We start from the raw sequence: 23,088 nt of genomic DNA on the forward strand, positions 1-23,088 counted from the left end.
CGTACTCCTTACAGTCTATGTTATCTTAATTGTGAGCCATGAGCAGCTGAAGACAGCAGCATAGCCCAGATTTCACCCCATCCGACTCTGGTCCTTGACCAGGGCTATGCACCCTATAAAATCCCTATAGTCAGAGGAAGAGGATGGAAGGAGGGAAGGGGGAGAAAGGAGCATCCCCTGGCACATCACATTTTTTGGAGAAGCCTCTCTCTCTGTTGTCTATGTAGGGAGCCTAAGGCAGGCAGGTACTTCACCAAAGTTGGGGAAAGGAAAGGAATTTGGACATCCTCCAAACAACTTAGTCTTAAAACAACAGATGGAAACAGAGAGATATGGGGGTCCACGAACAGTCAATGAGATTGCGATATGAGTTTGCATAATACACGCCCGGCTCTGCACATCAGTGCATCTCCTCTTTCTAGCTGCCAAGTGACGGCAAAAAAAAAAAAAAGCCAAAATTACATCTAATACTTTCCTGAAATGGCTTCATTGCTTTTCCATGTAAACTGCTGCTATAGCTGGCACAGAGTGTTTATTTGTTTGCTGGTAGGAGAGGAGGACAGCCTATACAATATGAATAAGAGAAAAGGCAGCTAGAAGCAAATCTCTCTGTTCAGCCACAATCCAAAAAGATTTAGAGCTCCACATGTTGATATCAGTACGGTAACAACTGGGCTTCTACCAGCACCATTCTGCGATTCAACCTCTGGGGATCCTCTTCTATATCCATTTAACTTTTCCACCTCATTTGCTATCACAAGATGCTCAAATGCTGTTGTCATTTTGTTTCTGGTTTGTATTTACTGATGTTATCAAATATTACACTTCACAGGAGGGTAATCTAGACAGCATTTCATGCCCTTTTCTATACAGAGCTGCTCAAACACTCATGTGCCAGCCCCAGAGCCGAACAGCAAATCAAACCAAGGTTCCATGCAAGGCAATGGTAATCTTTCCACTGGGCTTCGAATCAGCCTTTTGAAGAGTATTTCTAATTCACATTAAATCAGGATTTAATAATCCTTTGGCACTGATAAGAGGTTGGTATTGTGATGACACCCAATCACGCTCAGGCTGAGTAGGTGTTTGTCACCTACCGATAGCTAGGCTTTCAGTGTCTTGTGCCGATCTTCCTGACCCTTGGGAAATGCGCACAGCGATCCCCCGGGGTCACAAACCACAATTTTGAGCCACCCAAGAGCAGCTCCAAATCCCACCATCAGTGCTTGTGCCTCAGACCTGATCACACTTATTAGCACCTTCTAATTGCACAAAATTCACAACCTCACTTCAAATCCTTGCCAATATATGTCTCTCACACACCCACCACCTTTTTTAGGGGAAAATGCATGTCTAATGCAAGGTCTCAGAGGGAGAGCGGCCACATTTGCCACCCCAGCTCATGCAGCACTCATCCATACAAACTCAGAGCGTGACAGAAACCCTGACAACGTGGTCCCCCCATACTGGATCAGAGCAAAGGCCCAGTGTCCCATCTTTGATTGGTCCAGTGCTGCTGGTCAGGCAAATCGACAGCCTGCTCATTAGATGGTCTCCTGCTTTCTGTCAATCAGAAATTAGGGACTTCTTGGATTAGGGGTTGCTTCTGGACCACCATGTTTCAGGGCCAGGAGAGCATCTTTCCTCCACTCATTTTGCTCCTCATTTAATATATTCCTGTTGTTGGCCTCTGAGTTTTTCCACAGCCTCCCGTGGCTTGCTTCGCTATTTAAATACGCACTGTGCAAAATAATATTTCTTTGTGAGAGGAATTTTTTTGGACTCTTGTTGTATCCTGCTAATGCGTCCCTCTCCCAAGCCTCCTCGTGCAGGAGTGGTGCTGTACTACCAAGCTGGTTGCCTTTTTGGCTAGCAAGGAAAGAAAAGCTAGGAAAGTGGCCAGGCATCTGTATTTTTCACAGATCCAGGACGCTGAGTAGCCAGTGAAAAGGGGTGTGCGAAGAGTAGTCTTCTGACTGCATTTCTAAAATCTTCCCATGAGGGAGATCCACAGCTGGAATGGATGCTGCTCTCAGATTTGAACACTCATACACCCTCTCCCATACGGCCCAACTATTCTGCCTTTACGAGGGTGAAGAGGATATGAGCCTAAACATTTTAGATGCAGTGAGTTTGTACTCATGCCACACATGATTTAGCGAATAACTGATGCAAGGCAAAGAGATGGCAGAGCGCTGTGATCTAACAGCTGTGCAAACAGGCTAGAGAATTTAAAATTCAGGAAGCTGTATCTCCAGGAAAGCATTTTAAAAAAAAAAATCCCTAGTGCCACATCTGGTGGCATCAAATTGTCATTATGACATGGTATTTAAGATGATTTAATGGGTTTATTGCCGAGTAAGAACCTTGGAGTTTGCTTAAACTACTGTGCATTAAAAGGATGTAATTCTTTAAATGATATTCTGACAAAGTACTGCCTAAACAGTTCATTATCTTTCAGGAACACACACATATGTACATCAGCATGTGTGTATATGGAAATAAATAGATCAATAGACAGAAAGATAAATAGAGCTGCACGTCTACATACACATGTATTTAATGATACATTACAGCAGACTCATGTGTTGTGAGAGCTATCTTTTGGAAAAATTCATTCACTCCCCTTTCTGCCTCTCTCTTCTACACCTCACACATCCTTACAGCAGGCAAGATTTCTGTCCACCTTAATTACTTCTCACTTAAGGCACTGAGTCAATGGGTGGTTTTGAAACAAAGGATTCAGCTACTAAAAACAGCCTGGGAAAGTGCTTGGGAAAGGTTACCGATTATAGACGACTTCCAATAAAAGGTGTCCAGAAAAAGAAAAGGTGTCTCTTTTCTTGTTGAATATTTTTAATGTGACTTAGTGTTTCTCTCACCTTTAGTTCCTGGAACAGTTCTCATTTCCTCTGAATGTTCTGACTTCTTATCTCAGCCCCTTTCAGTTTGTTGATTTTAAATTCAATCTGGTTAATTCAAATTCAAGGCACGCTGCTCCTGAAGTCTTTCACCGTCTTCTGATTCCACAGAATGGGGCCGTTAATGGTATGGGGTTTTCAGCAAGGAACGGTGCAAACTTCGTTTTACACTTATTCCTTTCATACTAGATTGACATGACACATTGCAAGCCAGGCAGACAATCTTGCTTTGGGTGTCTAACTCAGGTGGTTCTCTCTCTGCCGACTGCATACAGAGGGGAGGTTTCCAACTGAAGGTGCTCTGATGTGCAACCTGGATAGATGCCTTAAGTGAACAATAAGGATTGCCACCTGCAAAATCATACGATGGAGCAGATTTGTCCAACAGGACAAATTCCTGAACAATTCCATCAAGTCACTGTGAGCTTTTCCATCACCTATGGCAATTTTCCACCATCACTGCGTTTGCCTTTTAGCATGCGAATAAACTGTCAAAGCATAGTCTGCCCCTGCTAGCCAACCCTGTGTGCACGTAACATGAAAGCAAAAAAGGCAGTTTTTCTCTGATCCAGGCTGAATTAGCTGTTTAGATACCAGAAGTAACCTAAACAGAGTAGCACGGAGCTTCGCAGGTCCCAAGTGAGCCATCAGACCCCTGCTGTGACGTGCCTACACTCTTTATGAAGAGATGTGTATGTACACCTGCCCTTCGAGGTGGGTCTCTCCTGAAGATCCCCCTCCGTGCGGTACCACCAAACAGCTCAGGGCCAGCTCTTACTGACAGTCCGCACTGTAACACTTTGCTACCTCTTTACATCTCTGACTTAAATTTCTATGTATCTATAAAAAATTATATTTATTTTTCATTTATTTTTTCCCTAGCAAAATCTGCCTCTTACAAAGCAGAAAGAAAGCTGGGGTTTTTTTCTTATGAAAGCAAGTCAGCTTCATTTCAAAATCAGAAGGGGTCTTCAACAGCCAAAGGGTCGTTTTTTCTCTCTTTTTTTTTTTTTTTTTTTTTTTCACTAAGGGTTTGATAGTGAATAATTGGAAGAGGGAAAAAAATCACCTCAGGTTGTATATTGCCACTTCCTCTTGCATTGCAGTTAATGCAAACCTTTGATTAGCCTGCTGAAGAGACCACACATTCAATAATTTGAAGCAAAAGGTTAATGGTGTTATTACAACTATTATCCCTTTTAAAATCATTATCCTCTTGTTTTTTATGTCTATATTACCTTCACCTTTCCATGAACCCACTTTACCAGCTGTTTCCCTCTGTCATAAAGTTTGCTGAACATCATCCTAGGAATAGGATAAATGCCATGTTTTATCAATCAAGCCTAAGGAAATTCTCAGCTTCTCATAACCCAAACTGTAAAGGGAGATTATTACAAAGTTTCTATTTTGATTTTTAAATTGGCCATGAGTGAAATATACACTTCATGTCAAGGTGCAAAATGTTGCAATTATGGCATCATTTTTCTTGGGAAGTTTTACAGATTAGCAAAATATGAAAACTGAAGATTTAGAAGAGACTAATCCATTATAATTACTTTTAAATTGGTTATTTATAAGAAGGACAAATAGTCCCAAGCAAAAATGCATGGAATGACCAAAACAAAGATAATGTGCTAAATTGAGGTGATAACCAGCCCTATTTCTAAAGTATCTTCCCAACTTAGGAACCTAAATCCTACTGACTTTCAGGAAGCCTTATGTTCCTGTCCCCATACTGGAAAATGTGAAGTAACTTCCTAAAATTTCAGAGTGAGATTGACCTCTAAAAAAAGTTTTATAAGTGCTCAGACTTCATTATGCCAAATAAAAATATCACACTCTTCCTGGAATTTGAAAAGAATCTGGTAATGATAATGCCTCTACATGAAAATACATTCTTTGCAGAATGCCAACAGTGCAGCATTTACTGAGCTCTTAGTAAAAAAAAGTGAAGTGCTCTGTGATTGCTTCCTTTGAACATGTAAAAATACAGGTAGTGCATACTAATGTTTTCCAACAATAGTGGCTATCAGGGAAAAGCTGTGATCTGTACAGATATTTAAGCAGAACAAAATGCAGGCTCTGCCTATGCCATTTTTATAATCATGGATGCCCAGGAGAAGTTAATGCCTGTATAACTTGGAGCATTGGTGGCAGCAGAAGTGAGACGTTTTCTTTTTCTCTTTTTTAAATTCTGAACATTTTGCTACCAACTTCTGAGTGGTAATTCAAGAAGAAAAAAGGGGAAAATTTGCCACATGAACAATGTAATGAGAAGCAAATTCCCACTACAAAAGTCCTATGATTGACGTGGTCTTGTCATTATCATTGAAAATAATCTTCTGGTGTGTTATAATGACAAGAGGATGTGTAATGTTATTCTGATACAAGAAAAGACTGTGTACATTCATTGATCCAAAGAATTCTAATTTGCCCCATAGAGGAAGATAAGAATCACAACAGCACGCAGTTAAAAGTCCATCAAGCCCTGTATCCTGGCTCTGACAATGCCTAATACTTCATATTTCAGAAGAAAGTGTCAAAATAGCTGCTTCATTGTGCGCACTTCTAAAAATGAACAGTATTAATAGTAAGTGTGTTCTTATCTCGCCATGTTTTTCATGGCTAGCTGACCATTATTGGCTTCCACAACAACTGTTACCATAGCAAGTGAGTTTTACATGTGCTCTCTTTTTCTTTTATACATATATTTTTATGCATATATGTATACATGCATGTCTATAACACAGAGATAACACATAAGCATGCAACAACTGAAATGATAGAAAGTCCTAACCTTTTCTTACATTTAAGAATAATTTGTGTACTTTATTTTAAAAGGAAATACAGGCTTAACCAGCTATTGCCAGCCCAGCTTTTTCATTTCTGTTTTAATCACAGCTTGAACTGGTTACTGACAAATTTCTCCAAGAAATGTTTAAATGTTTTTAAGCATGGTTAATCCACAAATGGTTTTAAAAAGCCACCAGTTTAAACGCAGATTCCCAGGTTTGGGGAAATGGGCCTCGTCATATGAGGCATAAAAGATTCAACTTCTTCAGCTTAGCAAAGGAAAGGTTTGGGAGGGTGATAACTCTTGATAGATATCTAGACGAATTCAGTAATGGGAATGATTCGACCTCTTACAAAGTAGCAAAACAATGACCTACTATTTAGAAACAAATAATTTCTACCTTGAATTAAGACACCATTTCCTTGAAGCATGATGAATAAAAAACAGAGGTGACTAGAAAGAATAATGATCTTGCCGTGTCCTGGCACCTTTATGGCAAGATTCAGTATCTTTCTAGGATGCATGCTGTAATTCTGTGTTTGTGAGATTCTTTGCTTATATACACATGAAGGGGAAGATGTGACTCAAAATGTCCTGGTCCCCCCAGGGCCTATGAAATTATTTCAGAGAGATTGAGACTCACTTCCACAATGGGACATGTTCATAAAAGGTGCAGCTCTACCCTAAGACAATCATTATAATCAGATTTCATGCCTTGCAGCATCAGCTGGTTACCAGTAAATGTAAGAGGATTTTTTTCCCCTAGATATGTCAGTCAGCTTGCATCGCTGGGGGTGTTCTACCTCCCCCCAAAGCACTGGAGGCAAGAGTTCAATATCCTCTCTTGGACACCAAGAATAGCCTTGGTTGACCTGATGACATTCCTTCCTTACATGTCCAAGGTTATTCTGGTCACCAGATTTTAGGGAAAGGTTAAGGAGCTGGGTTGTTTGGGGGTATGCTTGCTTTTCTGCCTTCTTCTGCCACCCAGGGTTGATTTCTTGATGGGAGCATGTGGGGAGACCTCACCTCCACACACCTTACCACTGATGGTGCCCTGCTTTCACTTGTTCCCCTCCTGTGCTGGGCTCTGCAATTATATGATGACTGAAATACGGGCTTGGACTTTAAGCTTGAGCAAAAGCATGCAAGGAAAACTTCGTAGCTTGTGATACTGGGTCAGCTTGACTAGATGGACTTAATTCTGGGCAGTTACTATGAAACTCCAAACCCTCCCTCAGTGTTAGGAGGAAAGTGGTTCCACACAGTGGAGCATCTTCCGCTACCCCAAGCATAGGAAGTCAAGTATCCAAATGCATTTGTACAGCTTCCCTAGCATCATCCTTTCTCTTACAACATCCAACAATCTGACATCAAGCATAAGCATCTCATGACACAGGCACTTTTTTAAGGACAGAATCATACTGTGTCTATGTTGCAAATTTTGCTGAAATAGCAATAAAAGCCAAATAACGCCGTTCTAAGTTAAAGCACACATTCCCCTCAGCAGAGCTCGACTGCGATCCCAGGCTGCTTCCTGTCCTGACGATAACTCGTTATCTCAGGCTGCTGACGCCACGTTCCATCCATTGTAGCTCTTACTCTACATTCCCTTTTGGCATAAAGCATTCCATTATCTCCATTTTCTGCTGAAGTAAGATCTTTCCTAATCCTGGGCAACAACAGCAGCCATCAGAAATGGTGTGAAAAAAACACTTCACATGGAGAACCTCTACATCTGCTAATTGCTGTGTTGCTGGCCCATGCTGAGAGCCATACACAGCCAGGAGAGCGACTGCTTCAGTCAGATGCTGTCCAGCAAATAGCACGCTTGGAATTAACTTCACAAATATTTTGGATATGCCACCTGTGTTTTCTCAGAGATACAAACCCACGTCATTGCTTGGTGTGAACTGGTAAGGCTGAAGACTGACCACAAGGCACACATTACTGTTTACAGGAACGCTCTACCAAAAGATGAGTTCAGATCCAGGCATGCACTTCCCTTCAGTGTGAGGTTTTCTGGTATGAGATCCGGGTTCATCACAAGTTCAAACTTTTTCAGTTTAAATTAAAAAAAAAAAAAAAAAAAAAACAACAACAACAAACCAAAAAACACTTTACAAAGCCCTCAAAACCCTCAAATTACAGCCCATGGTAGGAACCAGCTAAAGCAGCACATAACTAAGAACCCAAATAAGTTTGTTAATTCCCCTTTCCCCTTCTGACTATTCATTCCCTTGAGCTGGAACACCAAACCACGATCCACACATGAATAATGCAGCCTTCAGAGTTGATTCTGCAACAGAAACCTGTATCCTCCCTCTTTGTCAGATATTTATAGGAATATTTCTGACCACCTTGCTTTGAAGTCAGACTCACTGAAATGCAGAGGGGTACACGTTACAATTGTAGGAAGCTCTTCCTCCAGAGGAGCACTTCCAGAAGGACACTTTTAATTGTGCAGGCACCACTAACCCCGATAAATCTTTCTGTCCTCAGGGGACACCAGGATGAAGGGATGTTCTAACCACATCCATTTTTCTCTACTCGCGCTGTTTTCAAAGCCTGTAGTAGCTGTAAACATCCAAAGCCACCCTGAAGCAGTCCTCTGCTGCCCAACTGAGTGCTGGATTTAGATCACTTTTATCTAGGGAACTAGCTGTAACAGAACCTGCAATCTGATTCACTATGTAAATATTTAAGCAAACAACAGGTCACACAAATGTTTTCTTTACTAATGCATGAAGCAACAGGATGGTCCATCACATGGTGGGATGCAATCCCAGTGCGCTAGGCTAGGAACTGGTATGAGGACCCTTGTCCTACGGGCAGGCTTGCTGCTGCCACCTCATGAGATTGTTCCTCTGGAGGTGAGGGGGGAAGGTCCTGGCACTGTGCTGCCACTGAAAGTGGAAAGAATCCTTTGCAGTTTGCCCCACAACCCTTTCCTCTACCCCAGCCTCTCAACCCATGCATGAGACACACCTCTCCCACCCCTCGGAAGGTAAGGATAAGGTAGGAGGCATCCGTTTGAACCAAGAACTCAGTGCGTGAGTTCTCAGTCATCAACCTAGTGCAACCTACTCTGTCCCTCCTCTGCCTCATATTTCCTACATCGGCTGTCCTACTGTCATTTGTGATTTTCCATTTACAGACATAACCTTGTATTAAGATCGGTCTTTTGGCCTTCGAGACAACTGTGCTTTGCCTGACGGGCTGTGTGAACAAACACCTGCTGAGAAAAAGTGCACACCTTTAGATTCCTGGGCCAGTATCTCAGTTTTTCCTTTTCTCAATGTACCACGTACAGCATGATTCTTAAAAATATGCTTACAGGTGTTTTACACATTGGCAGTGGTGATGTATCAGACTAGCTGGGCACTGCATTTGCAGCAGCACTCGCAAAAGCATCTCTGGCTCCTTGCAATCTCCTGTCTGTAACTGTCACTTAATTGTCTAAAAAAAATTTGGCTGACCTTTCAATTACTGGTAACAGAATAAAAGCAATAAAAGACTACGCGACAGCAAGTGTCACTAATACCCATTCATAGCCTTCTTGTGCTGATTGGGAGTGCTGGAGAGAATTCACACTCTGCTCCAGGGCTGCATTTTTGGCACGGCGCTGGTAAAGGAACTTGCTGGTAAAAGGCCAGGAACTAGGGAAAGAAAGGAATTGTCTCCCTTCCCTCCCTGTCCTGACTCCATAAACAAACCCAGAAAGAGCATTTCTGAATATCTGGCAAAAAAGGCCCTATATTCTGAGGGCTTTTGTGGAGCTTCAGAGTCCATAATATCTGCTTTCAGGGGTAAAGATTGCTCTCACCCAACTGCTTTCGACCATCTGTCAGACCTACTGAGATAGTTGAGACTATTTGCAGATAAAGGACGAGGTATACGGGCAAATCCTCCCTACCATGCAGAAAAAAGGCCAGTATGGAGTTTACATACTGTTCACTGCCTTTGTGAGGCCTTCATTCAAGCAGAGTCTATCTCATGGCTCTTCCACTGAACTCAACTGCAGCTCAGTCACTGGTTTTTTGCCTGTTGTTTGGTACTGGATAAGAAAGATACTTGAACGGATGTTATAGTACAGCAATCTCAAATAAGAAATCCACAGTTTGTAAATTAGCTGTTAGCAGCTCTCACAAACACTTCTCAAGTCCTCCTCCAGTAGCAGAAATAGCTGCTCACTAAGCTGTCAGGCTGTTGATTAAGATCAGAAAGGCTTAGTTGGCAAACTCCTAGTGCTGGTGCCTGACTCATGATTAAGGGCTCTGTCTCAGTTCCCTTCGAGCAGGAAAAGGACAACAAAAACTGATTAAGTTTTTCACTTCCTTCCCAGTCACAGCTTGGATCCCTGAAAAAGAGAGACCTTCTTGGCAGAGGTTGTTGTTGCTAAGACCACTTCTTATCTTGTATCTTCCACAAAAATGGTTATTTATATATTGGGTGTCCTTCCCATTGTGGAAATTTGGAATCTATATGATACTTTCAAAACCTCTTCTGGTAGGGTCAAGCCCTGATAGCCTATTTTCAATATGTGCACTGAAATGAGCTAAAAATAATTATCACATGCAGAAACTTACACTGTCAGATTCCTCTAAATTCAGTGATCTGACCATAGCAGTCATTTCCAAATTATCCAGCAGAGCTAGGATATTACCAGCTGCTGTAGGAAGATGTTCTCCTAGATCCCTCACCTTCAAGATAAGCCTGTGATTATTGCTAGAGCTCTTCACAGCTTTGTGGATACTCTCAAATGAGACATTTCTTTGTGTATTCTTCACTCTTACAGGCTAACGTGTGCATTAATTAACTTGTTCAGGCAGCTCTTTCTTACATAGTCCTGAATAAAGTGGCAAAATAAGTGAAATGAAAATATAATCAAGCATGTTAATATATCTCTTGCTCTTTCACACATACACCCACACACAAATATCCAGTCACACACATACACCCACACTGCCTGAGTGTTCATCTTCTGTTCCTTCCTTCTGGCTTATCGGAGACTAAAATAGTGATGTGGTGGTTTCCACTGTTCATGTTACAACATCACTGTGTTGATCACATAAAATGCCTCATGGACAAGAAAGTATTCTCAGGATGGGTGGATGAGAAAACTAATCACTCCATGATAATTTCAAGAAGTTCTGGTCTTTGAATCCTGCTGAAAAAAAATAAGTACATTAAAGGGCAAACAAACATCTGGAACAAGTATCATCTGACTGTGACAGAATGTTCCCATTAACTGTGTCCTCTACAGGCTAATTGTTCGAGTTATTCAAGCCTCCTAACTCTCACTAATTCTGTATAATGTTTTGTTTCATAAGCAATTGTCCATGTTTATTCATTTCCTTATCTAACTCATTTGCACTTGCAAAGAATAAACAGGAATGGTTGCATAATACCCATAAGAGAATTAATTCCTTTTATACAGGATCTAATTCACACAGGGAAAAAAAGGGATATGTGGGATTTGGGGTTGGTTTGGGTTTTTTTCTCCTCTGTATTGCACTTTCAAAACCAGTTGCAAGAAATTGCATACACACATTGTACCCAAGCAAATCCAGCAAATAAGGAAATACTCAGTACACACATCCAAGCATGTTCTGTTGGCTGGCTACAAAACTAACTTGATACTTGCTAATGTAAAAAACTGGATATAAGGAAAAGATTTATGCAAAACTAGACATTCAAGCTGTATTAGTTTAATTGAACTAAAAAATAACAAAGACAGCATGATTTTATACACCACAATTCCCAACCATAATGCAACATTTGCAGTTTCTATAAAAACTATTTCAAAAAGCACAAAGAGATATGAATACCCCAAAATTCGTCAAATACTTAAACAACCACCACAGCATTATTTCCTTTAGTTACATAATTCTTCATCGTGAGCTGGGGAACCTGTGGCCAAGGGTCCAAGTAAAGCCCACAAATTCACCCCATCTGTAACCACGTTACTTTTTCCCACATTATTATTGATTAACACACAGGAGCACGTTAACTTGTAGCCAGTGAAAAGTGTTCAAAAGCCCTACCTCACTCTTGGCAAGAACAAGTTCTTCATCACAGAACTAACTCTAAATATAAGCCTGTTTTTCACAGGACAGGATATCACAAAGGTATGCCAGGGATTCTGAGGAAGCCTGACGTTATCTTGTCAGTTATTTAAAAGCCAAGGCTCTGAGTCTGGAACACATTTTTTTGCTAATTTCAGTAATTAACTGAGTCAGCTGGGAAACACTAGGCTGGTGCTTTCCAGCACGCCAGAGTGATGGAGGAATGCAGGAAGATGCAGCTGTCAGAAGCTTCAAGCAGGCAGGTGACTCGGATCGAGAAGTGACTCCTTCGTTACCAATGGAAATGCTGGCAGATCATTCACCGTACGCACCTTCAGGAAGATGCACTACTGCCAACTCAGGCAACCATAAAACATGACACTTCTGAGAACAAAACTAATTTTAGTATCTGTCCAGTGTATGCAAAACATATTCTCTTGTAACATCTATCGGGTCAGCTAATTGGCTGGACCTGGGGCCGGAGCTGCAGCAGCCTCACCTCCGTCTGGCTGCTGGATCCGGCCATACTCACCTATCAAGACAGACATATTTGCCACTCTTCCTATAGATGCTGGGGTTTTTCCTTAGCTTGCACTTCTAAAAACTGGAAATAACAGCAAACTTTGCATTTATTCTAGTGGATAAATCTTCCAAGCATTACCTACAGCTCATTTGTACGGAAAGGTTTATGCCACACTGTTCAGGCCTAACAGCATGCCGCTCCGTGTATCCATTTAGCTACCCGGTTACAAAAACAAGCTCTTGAACCAGGGCACTTGTTGATTTACAAAGTGCAGAAAAACTCAGCATCTGTGCGAACAGCGAGGCTTCCAGACAATCCAGGATGGCTCCTTTAGGCCGAAGCCCTTCACTGCCTGCTCACCAGCGGGACGGGAAAGGGGTTCACGCAGGCAGCAGAGAGCTCCTGAAGCGAACCCTGGGCAAACCCAGGGAACGGCGGCACCGCATCGTTTTGCCCTATTAACGTCCTCAGCCAGCCCGGCTGCCAGCGGGGAGAGTCTGAGACAGAACGCGGCCCTTCCCCCCCCCCCAGCCGCCATGACTGGAACCGAGGCCCGCCGAGGGCCCGAGTCCTCCCCACAGCGCGGGGCCCGCCACCCCGCCGTGCTTCCAAGGCAGTGACCACAGCCTGGTGATGGGACGGCGAGGACCCGGACCCCCGAAGGCCCCCGCTGCCTAGGCCCTTCCCGCCACGGCGAGGACGACCGACTGCCGCCCGCCCGTCCACCCCGGCCCGCCCCGCCCCGCCTCGCCTCGCCCCGCCCCCGCGGCCCTCGCCCCTCCCCTTCGCTGCCTGTTTATCCACAGGCTGTGCACGTGGTAGCTGTGCCCCGCCATTGGCTCTCTAGCCCGGTAGCTGCAGCCGCCCTGCCAATCGGGGCGCTGTCCACGCGCGGCCGCCCGCACCCGATTGGCTCCGCCGCGGTGATCACGCAGCGTGACGCACTCCGAGTGCTTGCCCGCCGAGGCACCAATGAGGAGGGGGCCCAGGGGCAGCCCGCGGCGAATAGTAGGGCGAGGAGCTGAAGGGTGGCCAATGAGGAGCGGGCCGGGGCGGGACTTTCCGCTGCGGGCGCTGGCGGAGACGGGCGGGCTTTAAAGCAATCGTCGACGGCGGCCGTAGGCTTCCCCCGGAGCCGGGGCGCGATGGCGGCGGCCGGGCCGGGCCTGGGCCCCGGGGCCGGCGGGACGGTGAAGACGCTGGCCCTGGTGCTGGAGGACGAGGCCCGGCGCGGCGGCGGCGGCGGCGGCGGCGGCTACTGCAGCGGGGACACGGTGTCCGGCCAGGTGCTGCTGGAGCTGGCGGGCCCGCTGCCGCTCCGCGGGCTGCGCCTGGAGGCCGCCGGCCGGGCCCGCGTCGCTTGGAGCGAGAGCTCGGGCGCTGTCCCCGGGGCGGGAACCTGGGGGGTGGCGGTGAGGGCGCCGGGGCCGGGACCGCGGCGGGAGGCGGAGGTGCGCTACCTGGACATCCGGCAAAGCCTCCTGCGGGACCCGCCCGAAGGTGAGGGGCGGCCGGGGGGGGGGGGGCGGCGGCAGGGAACGCGGCCGGGGGGGGCCGCGGGCCGGGCCCTGAGGGGAGACTGCCTGCCCGGCCGTCCGCCCGCCCGCCGTGGCGCCAGCGGGGGTGGGACCGGGGGGCCTGGCGCCTCCTTCGCGGGGGAAGGCGGCGCGGTAAGGCTGCGGGACCAAGCCCCCACCCCGCTCCCCGGCAGGATGGCGCCCACCCCTGCTTCTCCCAGAGGGGAGGAAGGCTGAGGGTTGAAACCCTCCCCCAGGAGAAACCGGCATCCGACCTGGGTGCTGAGAAACGGCGTGAGGCCCGGGTGGGTGCCCGGCCAACGGGGGACATCCTCCCCGCACTGGAAACCTCTCGCCGGCGTAGCCACAGCCTCCACGGGCATGCCCAGGGGAGGCTTGCCACAGCTTCGTCAAGGGGTCCCTCGGTTCTCTGTATAAACGGCTGAAAAATGCGGACCAGGGCTGGAAGAAGGTCTGCAGCTCTTGGTTTCCTACGCTGCGCGCGGGGTTCCTGCAGAGGTTAGCTCTTCCGTGAGTTCCATCGGGCACCTGCGTGTTCGTTGTGCTTTGTAAGCAGCATCTGGGAAGCTGCCCGTGGAAGACAGCCGAAGCAGTCGGCCTCCTTTTGCAGTGGCTTACGAAAAAAGAGGAAGCTCTTTGTTACGTAGGTCTAGCTGGCAGTTTTGTCACTCGGACGCTGCAGCACTATGGCAGTGTTGAAAAATGAAAGGGAAATGAGATTTTGTTCTGTAAGGGTGAAACGCATCTCCGGTTTATCTGTAGGAAAAGGAAACGTAGGCTTTTAAAAACTGTGTAACGGTAGGCCCTCTGTGAATGCAGTAAGAGTACATACATCAATAGTATTTCATAATACTGACCTTAAATTGCAGCATTTTAGCACAAAAGTTAGTTTAACTGTTAATTGAAAAAGTAGATTAATTGCTGTCCTGCTGAAAAAGAAAAGAAACTTGCTTTATGCTTTCCAGAAGCCATTTTGGATTAGAAATTGGCCAGAGTCCTGAACTGAAACTCAAGGTCTCGATGTTTCCTTGATTTTATTCATTGAAATCGCATCACGGTGTAAATAAAGCATGGGCTCCAATCTAGAACCCACTGGGATCAATAAAAACTTCTCCTAGTCCCTTGCATTTGGGTGTTGTTACGTATAAATAATTTATAAAAGCATCTGCTTTGTTCTTCTATTTATGGAATAACTAAAACATACTATTCATTTTTATCCTACAGGTGAGGAAAGCTTAATTCTTCTAGATGGAAGACATGAATTTCCGTTCAGCTTTCAACTCCCTCAAGAGTAAGTTAAATAATCCAACCTGAAGGGATTGTGCTGGACACTGCTTGTTGTGGGGCATTAACTTAATGTAATTTGACTTGTGTGGGTTTTTTAATATCAAACTGATAGGTCAGCTTTATATGTTTGTCTTAATCAACCGCCGCATAGACGTGCCTTGTTTGCTTCAGTTTCCCTAAGGCCCTAGAAGTACAAGCTGTAAATTGGTAAACTTTGATGTGTACTGGAAGTGTTCATGTTTGGAGCTGAATTACAAATGCCTGGTAATGCTTTTATGACTGCTTGTTTCAGACCTCTGGTGACCTCTTTTACTGGGAAGTATGGCAGTATTCAGTACTATGTGAAAGCAACTCTGGAGAGGCCTGCAGCACCTGATCAAAGTGTACAGACAGAGCTTCAGGTCATTAGCCATATCGACGTCAGCTCACCAGCTTTATTGGTAAGAGGGTCCTGCACTCCTCCTCCCCCCTTTAAAGCCAGCTGCAAAAAAATCATTTCCAAGAAGCATTCACATCCATCCATCACCATTTCTGTGTTATTCTGGAGTGTCATTTTCTGACTTCTGAAAGCATATAAGCTCCCTAAGCTTTTCTCTATAAATAGATGATCTTAGGTTGTGTGAATAGCAAACAGAGTGGCTTTTTTTAATACCATTGATTACATCCCTGCTGGCAGAGATGCTCTTGCCAAAAAGTTATGCAGGCTTCAGATGCATAAATAAGGCTTAATAATAATAATGTAGAAGCATAAAGTAGTTACTCTTACCAGAGCAACTACATTCACAGGGCTGCAGTGTCCTAAACTCTACAATAATAGTAGGTTGAGGAACAGTAATTATAGAAGAGTATTAATCATGCCCAGCCTGTCATTTATGCTCTGGCCATTATGTTACGTATCCTTCCATTTTGCATGTCGTTTTCTAACATTAAGTGCGTGCGTGCAGCTGCTTCAGAGATCTTTTCAGTTATTTCCTTATGACAGATTTGGCCACATTAAAGCATTGAGTTTCTAATAATCACTAGAAATACTGTAGAGTAATAAGAAAGATCAGGCATTAAGTAATGAGAAAATAGGCAAGATGGAAGCTAATGAGCTGGATTCTTTTATCTCAACCCATATTATGAAAATAATATCAAATTATACCTTGCACTTTCATGATAGCAACTGGATCTAAATGGTTATTCATTTAAATATGAATGAGTAATTTCTATTTTATTTAAAATGCTAGGATAATTTTAACATTTCATCATGATATGAATGGAGCTAAGAGATGTTTTGAGCAGGGTTTTTTTCCTCTTTATATGCTTACATTTTAATCTTTCTCTCTAGAGAGAACTTGGAGAAGTATTTTGGCAGTGAGATCTGTAAGCAGAATATAGTCTTTATATTCAACAGTGTGTGTTAGGAGTATGAAGACAGCGTATCCAGATACAGCAAGGATAGAGTAGGCCACAGGTTATTGCACAGGAGAGGGCTGTGGGGCACAAAGTAGGCAGTGCCTGTCTTAATGGATTCCAAGGCTACCATCCAAAAAAGTGCAAAACACCACAAATTTTAGACTTCATAATTATATTGACTGAGCACTAGTGCCCAGTAAATCATTTTAAGTTGCTTGAATCCTGGCTTGGACCCTTGACGTGTCTACTTGTACGTTTATTCTAATGGAAATTTTACAGACAGCGTACATGTCATCTAATGTGACAGTCCTCCATGAATAATTAAGATGTTTTTTGTCATAAGCCTACATTTTTTGGGGGTTGTGTGGCTTGCAAGTTATGAAGATGCATCACCTTAGCCCAGTGTGTATGTTGATCCTTTCTTAGGAAGGATACAAAGGTAAAAACAGTTTACTTGCTTAACTACTAGTCGCTTGCAAATGAAATTAATTCTACATTCTTCTGCACTGAGTAACATGGGCATAATTACCACAATACTCTTACTAGACCTTTAAAAAGTCACTATAAAATTCTCTAAATCAATCTTTTTGAAGACTGAATACATTCAAATGCACATGGGTCTCTGTTACCTAGTTGATATGGTCTAAATGCAGGCTGGGATTTTAAAACAGCCATATGTTCAGAGTGCCAAACGTTGGTTCCATTTTACATGGTGGCAAAATTCCAGTTGCATTGAGTAGTACGGTGATTGAAATCAAGTGGATTTTAGAGCTAGATTGCAGTGACTGATATGCATAACATGAAACCGCAATTGATTGATAGCGTTATGCCATAAAATGAAAATTACTCTATATTTTATAGACACCTGTTCTAAGAAGTCAGGAGAAGATGGTTGGCTGTTGGTTTTTCACCTCTGGGCCAGTGTCTCTCAGTGCCAAAATTGAGAGGAAGGGATACTGTAATGGTAAGAGTAGTTCTCTTAAAAATGTGAATATTAAAGATCTAATAGGGGTTTTTTCATCACTGTGAAGTCAGCACTTCATAGTTGAAGGAATGCTTTTGGTTAGTAGGTAGTAAATTGAGATATATATGAACTTGCTTTAACAAAAATCAGCTTGCCTTTCCCCTCTATCCCCCCTTGGGAATACAAATTGAAAGAAAGTCTGTTAGTCAGTAATCATATGGAAAAGCCATGTACATTTGAGTGTGAAGAATAACAAAATGCTTTTATTTGGGATAAAATACTTAATTGGGGACGTAATCGGGTTTTTATGTCCTGTTTGTGTAGGTTTACGCTTCTGTAAGAATGATCTTTAGCAGCTTCTTTGTCATCTTGATAACATTAGATACATTGAAGAAATAAAACGTTTTGAAATTCGGTTAGTACTATATAAAAGGAAGATTGGTGTGTAATTTGCAAATAAAGCTTTTATAGCTTGTTCATATTATGCTTAATGTTTCAAAATGAATCATTGTTTATACGTAAAATGTAGTAGGTGGCTATAATTCTGCCTGGATACCACTCTGGGGAAAAAGAAAAAAAAAAAACACAAAACAACAACAAAAAACCACAAACAAACAAACAAAAACCCCAAAACACCCCAACCAGCTAGCTTGAGGAAACTAACAAGTATTGTTCTCACAACATTGCAGATGATGTACGTGCTGCATAACATGCTTTGATACTCCCAGAGGAAAGTTGGTAAATACAAATTATTCACTGAACTTTTTCTGCCTTTAAGGGGAAGCCATACCAATCTATGCAGAAATTGAGAACTGCTCTTCTCGTTTGATTGTTCCAAAAGCTGCCATTTTCCAAACACAAACTTACCTGGCCAGTGGGAAGACAAAAACCTTCCGTCAGATGGTTGCCAATGTCCGAGGAAACCATATTGCCTCTGGGAGTACAGATACCTGGAATGGGAAAACTCTGAAAATCCCACCTGTATCCCCTTCTATACTTGACTGCTGTATTATTAGAGTAGAATATTCATTAGCTGTAAGTATGGATTTTTATTACAAATGTACATACTCTTGAATATTACATTGAGTTAGGAACAGAATAATTTTCTCTACTGAGCAGCTATTAGATTTTGAATTTGGGAACAACAGCAAATATAAACAAATATCATATACCATATAGGTGAGAGACTGAAGATCATAGGGAGACTCTGAAATGGGAAGATGGGAATAACGGGGAAAATGGAAAAACATTTCTGAGTAAGAAGCAGTGTAGTTTTAGACCCGCAGAGGTTATCAGGGGAAACTAGTTGAAGCTGAATGGGTTGTTCTAGTCATTCTTCTCAGAAATGGGAAGATAGGACTGAAAGTCAAGTGCATAATTATTTTTGTCAACCTGTTGTGCATTTTTTAATGCCATCTAGGAACAAGGTACAGAAAGAAGGAAGTAGCTGAAAAATAATGAAAGCTACCGGAGTATTAGCTAAACATACCTGGGATGAGAAAATTCCTAACTTTTAAACATAAAATCTGCGGTATAGGGAGTAGGGTAGCTTCTAGGAGCAGCAATTCAGTGGGGTCTGATGATGTCTTTCTTTTATTTGGGGCTTGTCACACAGGTGTATATCCATATTCCTGGTGCTAAGAAATTGATGATTGAAATGCCTCTGGTGATTGGCACTATTCCATGTATTGGATTTTCAAGCAGAAACTCCAGCATTACCAGCCAGTTTAGTATGGATATGAGTTGGCTGGCATTGACCATGCCAGAACACCCTGAAGGTAATACATATTGAACTCTTTATAATACAGCATAGTACTGTCTACAACAGAAGGATAGTCGTGGCAGTTTTAAGGTGCACTACTAGGGATGTAGGCCATTAAAGTATGACTCATGAGAAGTGACGCACATAAATCTTAAGTCAAGATCCAAAAGGACTGGTAAGGATACCCTAGCTCCGGCCTTTTTTAAGTCTCTCTTTACCCCTGTCTGATTACTTTCAGTTGAATCTTGTAATAACTGACTTCTGATAGTGGGAATTCTACTCTGGAGGTAGACACCTTAAAGTTAATCATTACTAAATATACCATGATACAACACAGGCATGTTGCTCGAGTAGCCCTAAAAGAATCTGTAGTGTTCCTGCTGAATCACCTAAGCTTAATAAAAAACATAATTCTAGTTACAGCATTTATGACTATAGTGCACTTCATTCAATTTGATAATAGTGCAATGTTTAATACAGTCTTCATGGTCTTGGATACTATAATGCATATGTTGTCTTGGCTGTGAGTGAATAGTTTGAAATTTGACATAGCATCTCTTGTGTTTCAGCACCACCAAATTATGCTGATGTAGTGTCTGAGGAAGAGTTCTCCAGACATGTTCCTGCTTATCCACCACCAATTGACTGTGAGGAACAATTGTGTTGTCCTGTCTTTGCTTACATACAAGAGTTCCGGTTTCAGCCTCCACCTCTTTATTCAGAGGTAAAAAAATAAACAGCAGGTGGTGTTTTTATTGTCAAAGGGCAAAAAAAGCCCCACGTACAGAAATGCAAGAATTATAGGCAGTAATTGTTGCCTTTCTTCTCTCTGTAGATTGATCCACATCCAACTGATGTAGAAGAAATTCAGCCTGTTTCATTCATGCTCTGAAGAGGATTTGTAATGAGCATCATTGTGATGAATGTCTTAATCTTTCTGCTGCTTGAGCTGGTAGTGCAGCTAAAAAGGAAACAGTTTTCTTTTTCAAAACTTAAATTTGTATACAAGAAAGGCAAAGGAAAATGGAGAGGGAGGTATGAGCATGTTTGGTGATGGAAGAGAATCTGCTGAATTAGTCTGCACAGAGGATATTGTGGGAGCAGCTATGTTTGGGGTACTTGAGAAGTACCTGAAAATACTGAATGCTTTCAAAAAAGTGGATATACTACATAAAGTACGAGGAGGAGATGTAAGGATCTTCTGAAGATAACTTGTATTTTGTTTGGAACACTCTGGAAGAATTTACGTAATGATGTTGGTGTTGAGAACTTCTGTAGTAGAACTTGCGTAGTAGAACAGAATGTGGGGTAAGAAAACATTTCCAAAAGATTCCAGTGTTCAAGGGGCTTCAGTTTTGCACTGACTGCATCCAAGAAAGGGACACTACTAAAATGTGGAGCGAGGTCTTCACTCTAGCTTAACTTTGTATTCCATGAGAACCTGCCCTTCTAACAACTGCCAAGTGGTACTATTTCATCATTTATAATGATTCTAAAGACATCATGGATGACAGAATAGCTATTACGCAATATTATGAAGGCAACCATTTACTGAATGAAAGACAAGTATGTAAAAGAAAATTGAACTTTGATAAGAGCTTATGCACTATGCTTTCTTTCAAGGGATTTCTTAAGGGAATTATTCTAGCCTCTTCTACTGTGAGTTCTTTTTCTGCATCTTAAGCCTATGGATAGCATGATAAGGGGAAGCATGGCAAGGGAGAATCCTTTTGCCAACAGCAGGTATACTTAGCAAAATGGACAATACTTATTTATTCAGAAGCCTTTATAAGCCTACCTCTGTTTTGGATATTTACTTATGGTCTGATTTGAGACCAAAAAAAGTCTTGTTAAAGCTCCAGTATACTTCAAGGTTCTAAAAGGGACCCTAAATAGTTTCTGTGGTTAGTGAATGAGATAGGAGGCGTAGGGAGAGGTGTAAATATACCCAGAATAGACATAGCTTATAACTGATGTGAAAGCAGACATCAGGGGAACAAAATCCTCTGGTAATGGCACAAAGCTTTTCATTACTCCTGCATTTTTGTCTAGAGATCTATTGTCAGGGGCTGCACTGGTCATTTGCTATCCATACTATTTTTTGTTCGTGTGTTTCCTTGTTTGTTTTTGCTGTTTAATTTTGTTTTGGTGCAATATTTTAATGTTTTCTTCCTCAGGTCATTTAGAACAGTGAGAGTTTGTTGCTGCTAAGAGTGAAGGCACAGCATTTTACTTGGCCCTTCTGCTGCCTTCATTTAAAGTAGAATGTTTGCTTCCTGACAACCATCAATTGGAATAAGTAAGCCACCATCAACATCACTTAAAGGAACAGAAACACAGCATTCTTAAAACGCATGTTTACAGTCGAGTCTTCAAACTACAGGGGATTTTGAACTACTAAAACTACTCCATATGTCTTACAGAAGGGTTTGGGTTTAAAACCCGGTGCTTCATGTGGTAAAACATTGTACTTTCTGATAATTATAAGAATAGTAATTGAGTTTCCATCATTTCATCAATAACTGCAGTTTAAAAAAGTTTAAATGGTTTTTTATGAAATCTGTCTTCATTTAAGAAGCAGGGATTTTTCTACAGGCATACGCGGATATATATTTTTAGTCTTCTTTTAGTATGACTTCCTTACATTGTCTGATTTCTAGCACTTCACCTCAAGTCACTTTTACATCAGTGTAAAAGACATACTGATTGAGATTCATGTATCCAAACTGCAGTTATTTTTTTCATTTGCAACTTTAAGTATTGTCTTCTATAGCAAATGCAGCTTTAACCAAAATTTGAGTGCATGTTTTAGAAAGGACATTCTAAAAATTAGTATTTATCTTGAGTCTCAAGATGTAGCTCTCATGCCTTTTTATTTAAGTGAGGGCGTGCCCATACAATCAATGCAGGATTTTCATTCATGTCACCTGGAAAGGGAACAAGCATATTTTCCTCAAAACAGATACCATTATAGTTACTTGAAAAGTAATGTGGCTGTGTATTAACTTGCATGTTAATAATGCAGAATATTAGCTTAAAGAACATAGGTGCTTTTTTGGACTGTAATACCCAATAGGTGATGTGTGCTACCTGGTGTAAACATGGTCAAGCAAATGAGCATGAAGGGTAAAGATGTGCTTGCCCCCCCCCCCCCCCCCCCAAAAAAAAAAAAAAAATCTTTGAGCTGTTGTTTTATTATTTGCAGATAAACTGTGGCCTTAGATTGTTTGCTGCAAAAAAGACAACTAGAATGTGTTTCTTAGGAAGCACCCATGGCCCTTCAGAGGAGGGGTGAAGACAAGATTAAATTCTGCTCTCTGACACTTGGCATAGTGCAGAAATTGATCCTTAAAATGATGACTGTTTGCACAATAATAAGTTCAATATGCAGGGGCTTTGTTTTGATAACTGTGAAACAGTTTAAAAGAGACAAAATAAAAAAAAAAAAGCTGTTTAACATACAGAAACATGATTGTATTTTGTACTAATGAATGAGCCCTATGGGTTCTTTGTTAATAAAAGTGTCAAACCTACATAGTACTGTGTCGTGGTTTAACCCCAGCTGGTAACTAAGCACCACGCAGCCGCTCACTCACTTCCTCCCACCCAGTGGGATGTGGGAGAGAATCAGGAAAAAAAAAAAAAAAGGTATAATTTGTGGGTTGAGATAAGAACAGTTCAGTAGAACAGAAAGGAAGAAACTAATAATGATTATAACAATAATAAAATGACAATAATAATAAAAGGATTGGAATATACAAAGCAAGTGATGCACAATGCAGTTGCTTGCCAACAGATGCCCAGTCTGTTCCCAAGCAGCGATTTCCCCCAGC

General features: G+C 42.4%; 1 protein-coding gene across 3 annotated transcripts; it reads left to right on the plus strand.

Moving 5' to 3' along the window:
• The first annotated feature begins 13,288 nt into the window (after nucleotides 1-13,288).
• ARRDC4 (arrestin domain containing 4) lies at nucleotides 13,289-22,410 on the plus strand. Of its 3 annotated transcripts, none has more exons than XR_007507399.1 (9): nucleotides 13,393-13,806; nucleotides 15,069-15,135; nucleotides 15,424-15,571; nucleotides 17,391-17,493; nucleotides 18,272-18,528; nucleotides 19,109-19,271; nucleotides 19,825-19,979; nucleotides 20,091-20,821; nucleotides 21,433-22,410. XR_007507399.1 is itself a non-coding variant. In XM_049811566.1 (8 exons), exons 1-8 carry the CDS (start codon nucleotides 13,452-13,454, stop codon nucleotides 20,145-20,147), a joined length of 1,305 nt encoding a protein of 434 aa, XP_049667523.1. In that variant the 5' UTR covers nucleotides 13,289-13,451; the 3' UTR covers nucleotides 20,148-22,410. The 3 variants fall into 3 exon arrangements, 1 of the variants encoding a protein (XP_049667523.1); XR_007507400.1 differs by having other exon boundaries at nucleotides 20,091-20,563; XM_049811566.1 differs by having other exon boundaries at nucleotides 13,289-13,806; nucleotides 20,091-22,410.
• The last annotated feature ends 678 nt before the right edge of the window (nucleotides 22,411-23,088 follow it).

Source organism: Accipiter gentilis, chromosome 10 (genome assembly GCF_929443795.1).
Source record: "Accipiter gentilis chromosome 10, bAccGen1.1, whole genome shotgun sequence".
Taxonomy (NCBI): Eukaryota; Metazoa; Chordata; class Aves; order Accipitriformes; family Accipitridae; genus Astur; species Astur gentilis.

Excerpts from the sequence above, each read along its gene's own strand:
- ARRDC4 (XM_049811566.1), top strand. The coding sequence starts at position 13,452 with ATGGCGGCGGCCGGGCCGGGCCTGGGCCCCGGGGCCGGCGGGACGGTG. Across the intron at positions 13,807-15,068 it reads CCTGCGGGACCCGCCCGAAG|GTGAGGAAAGCTTAATTCTT; the intron begins GTGAGGGGCGGC and ends TTTATCCTACAG. Across the intron at positions 17,494-18,271 it reads GAGGAAGGGATACTGTAATG|GGGAAGCCATACCAATCTAT; the intron begins GTAAGAGTAGTT and ends TCTGCCTTTAAG.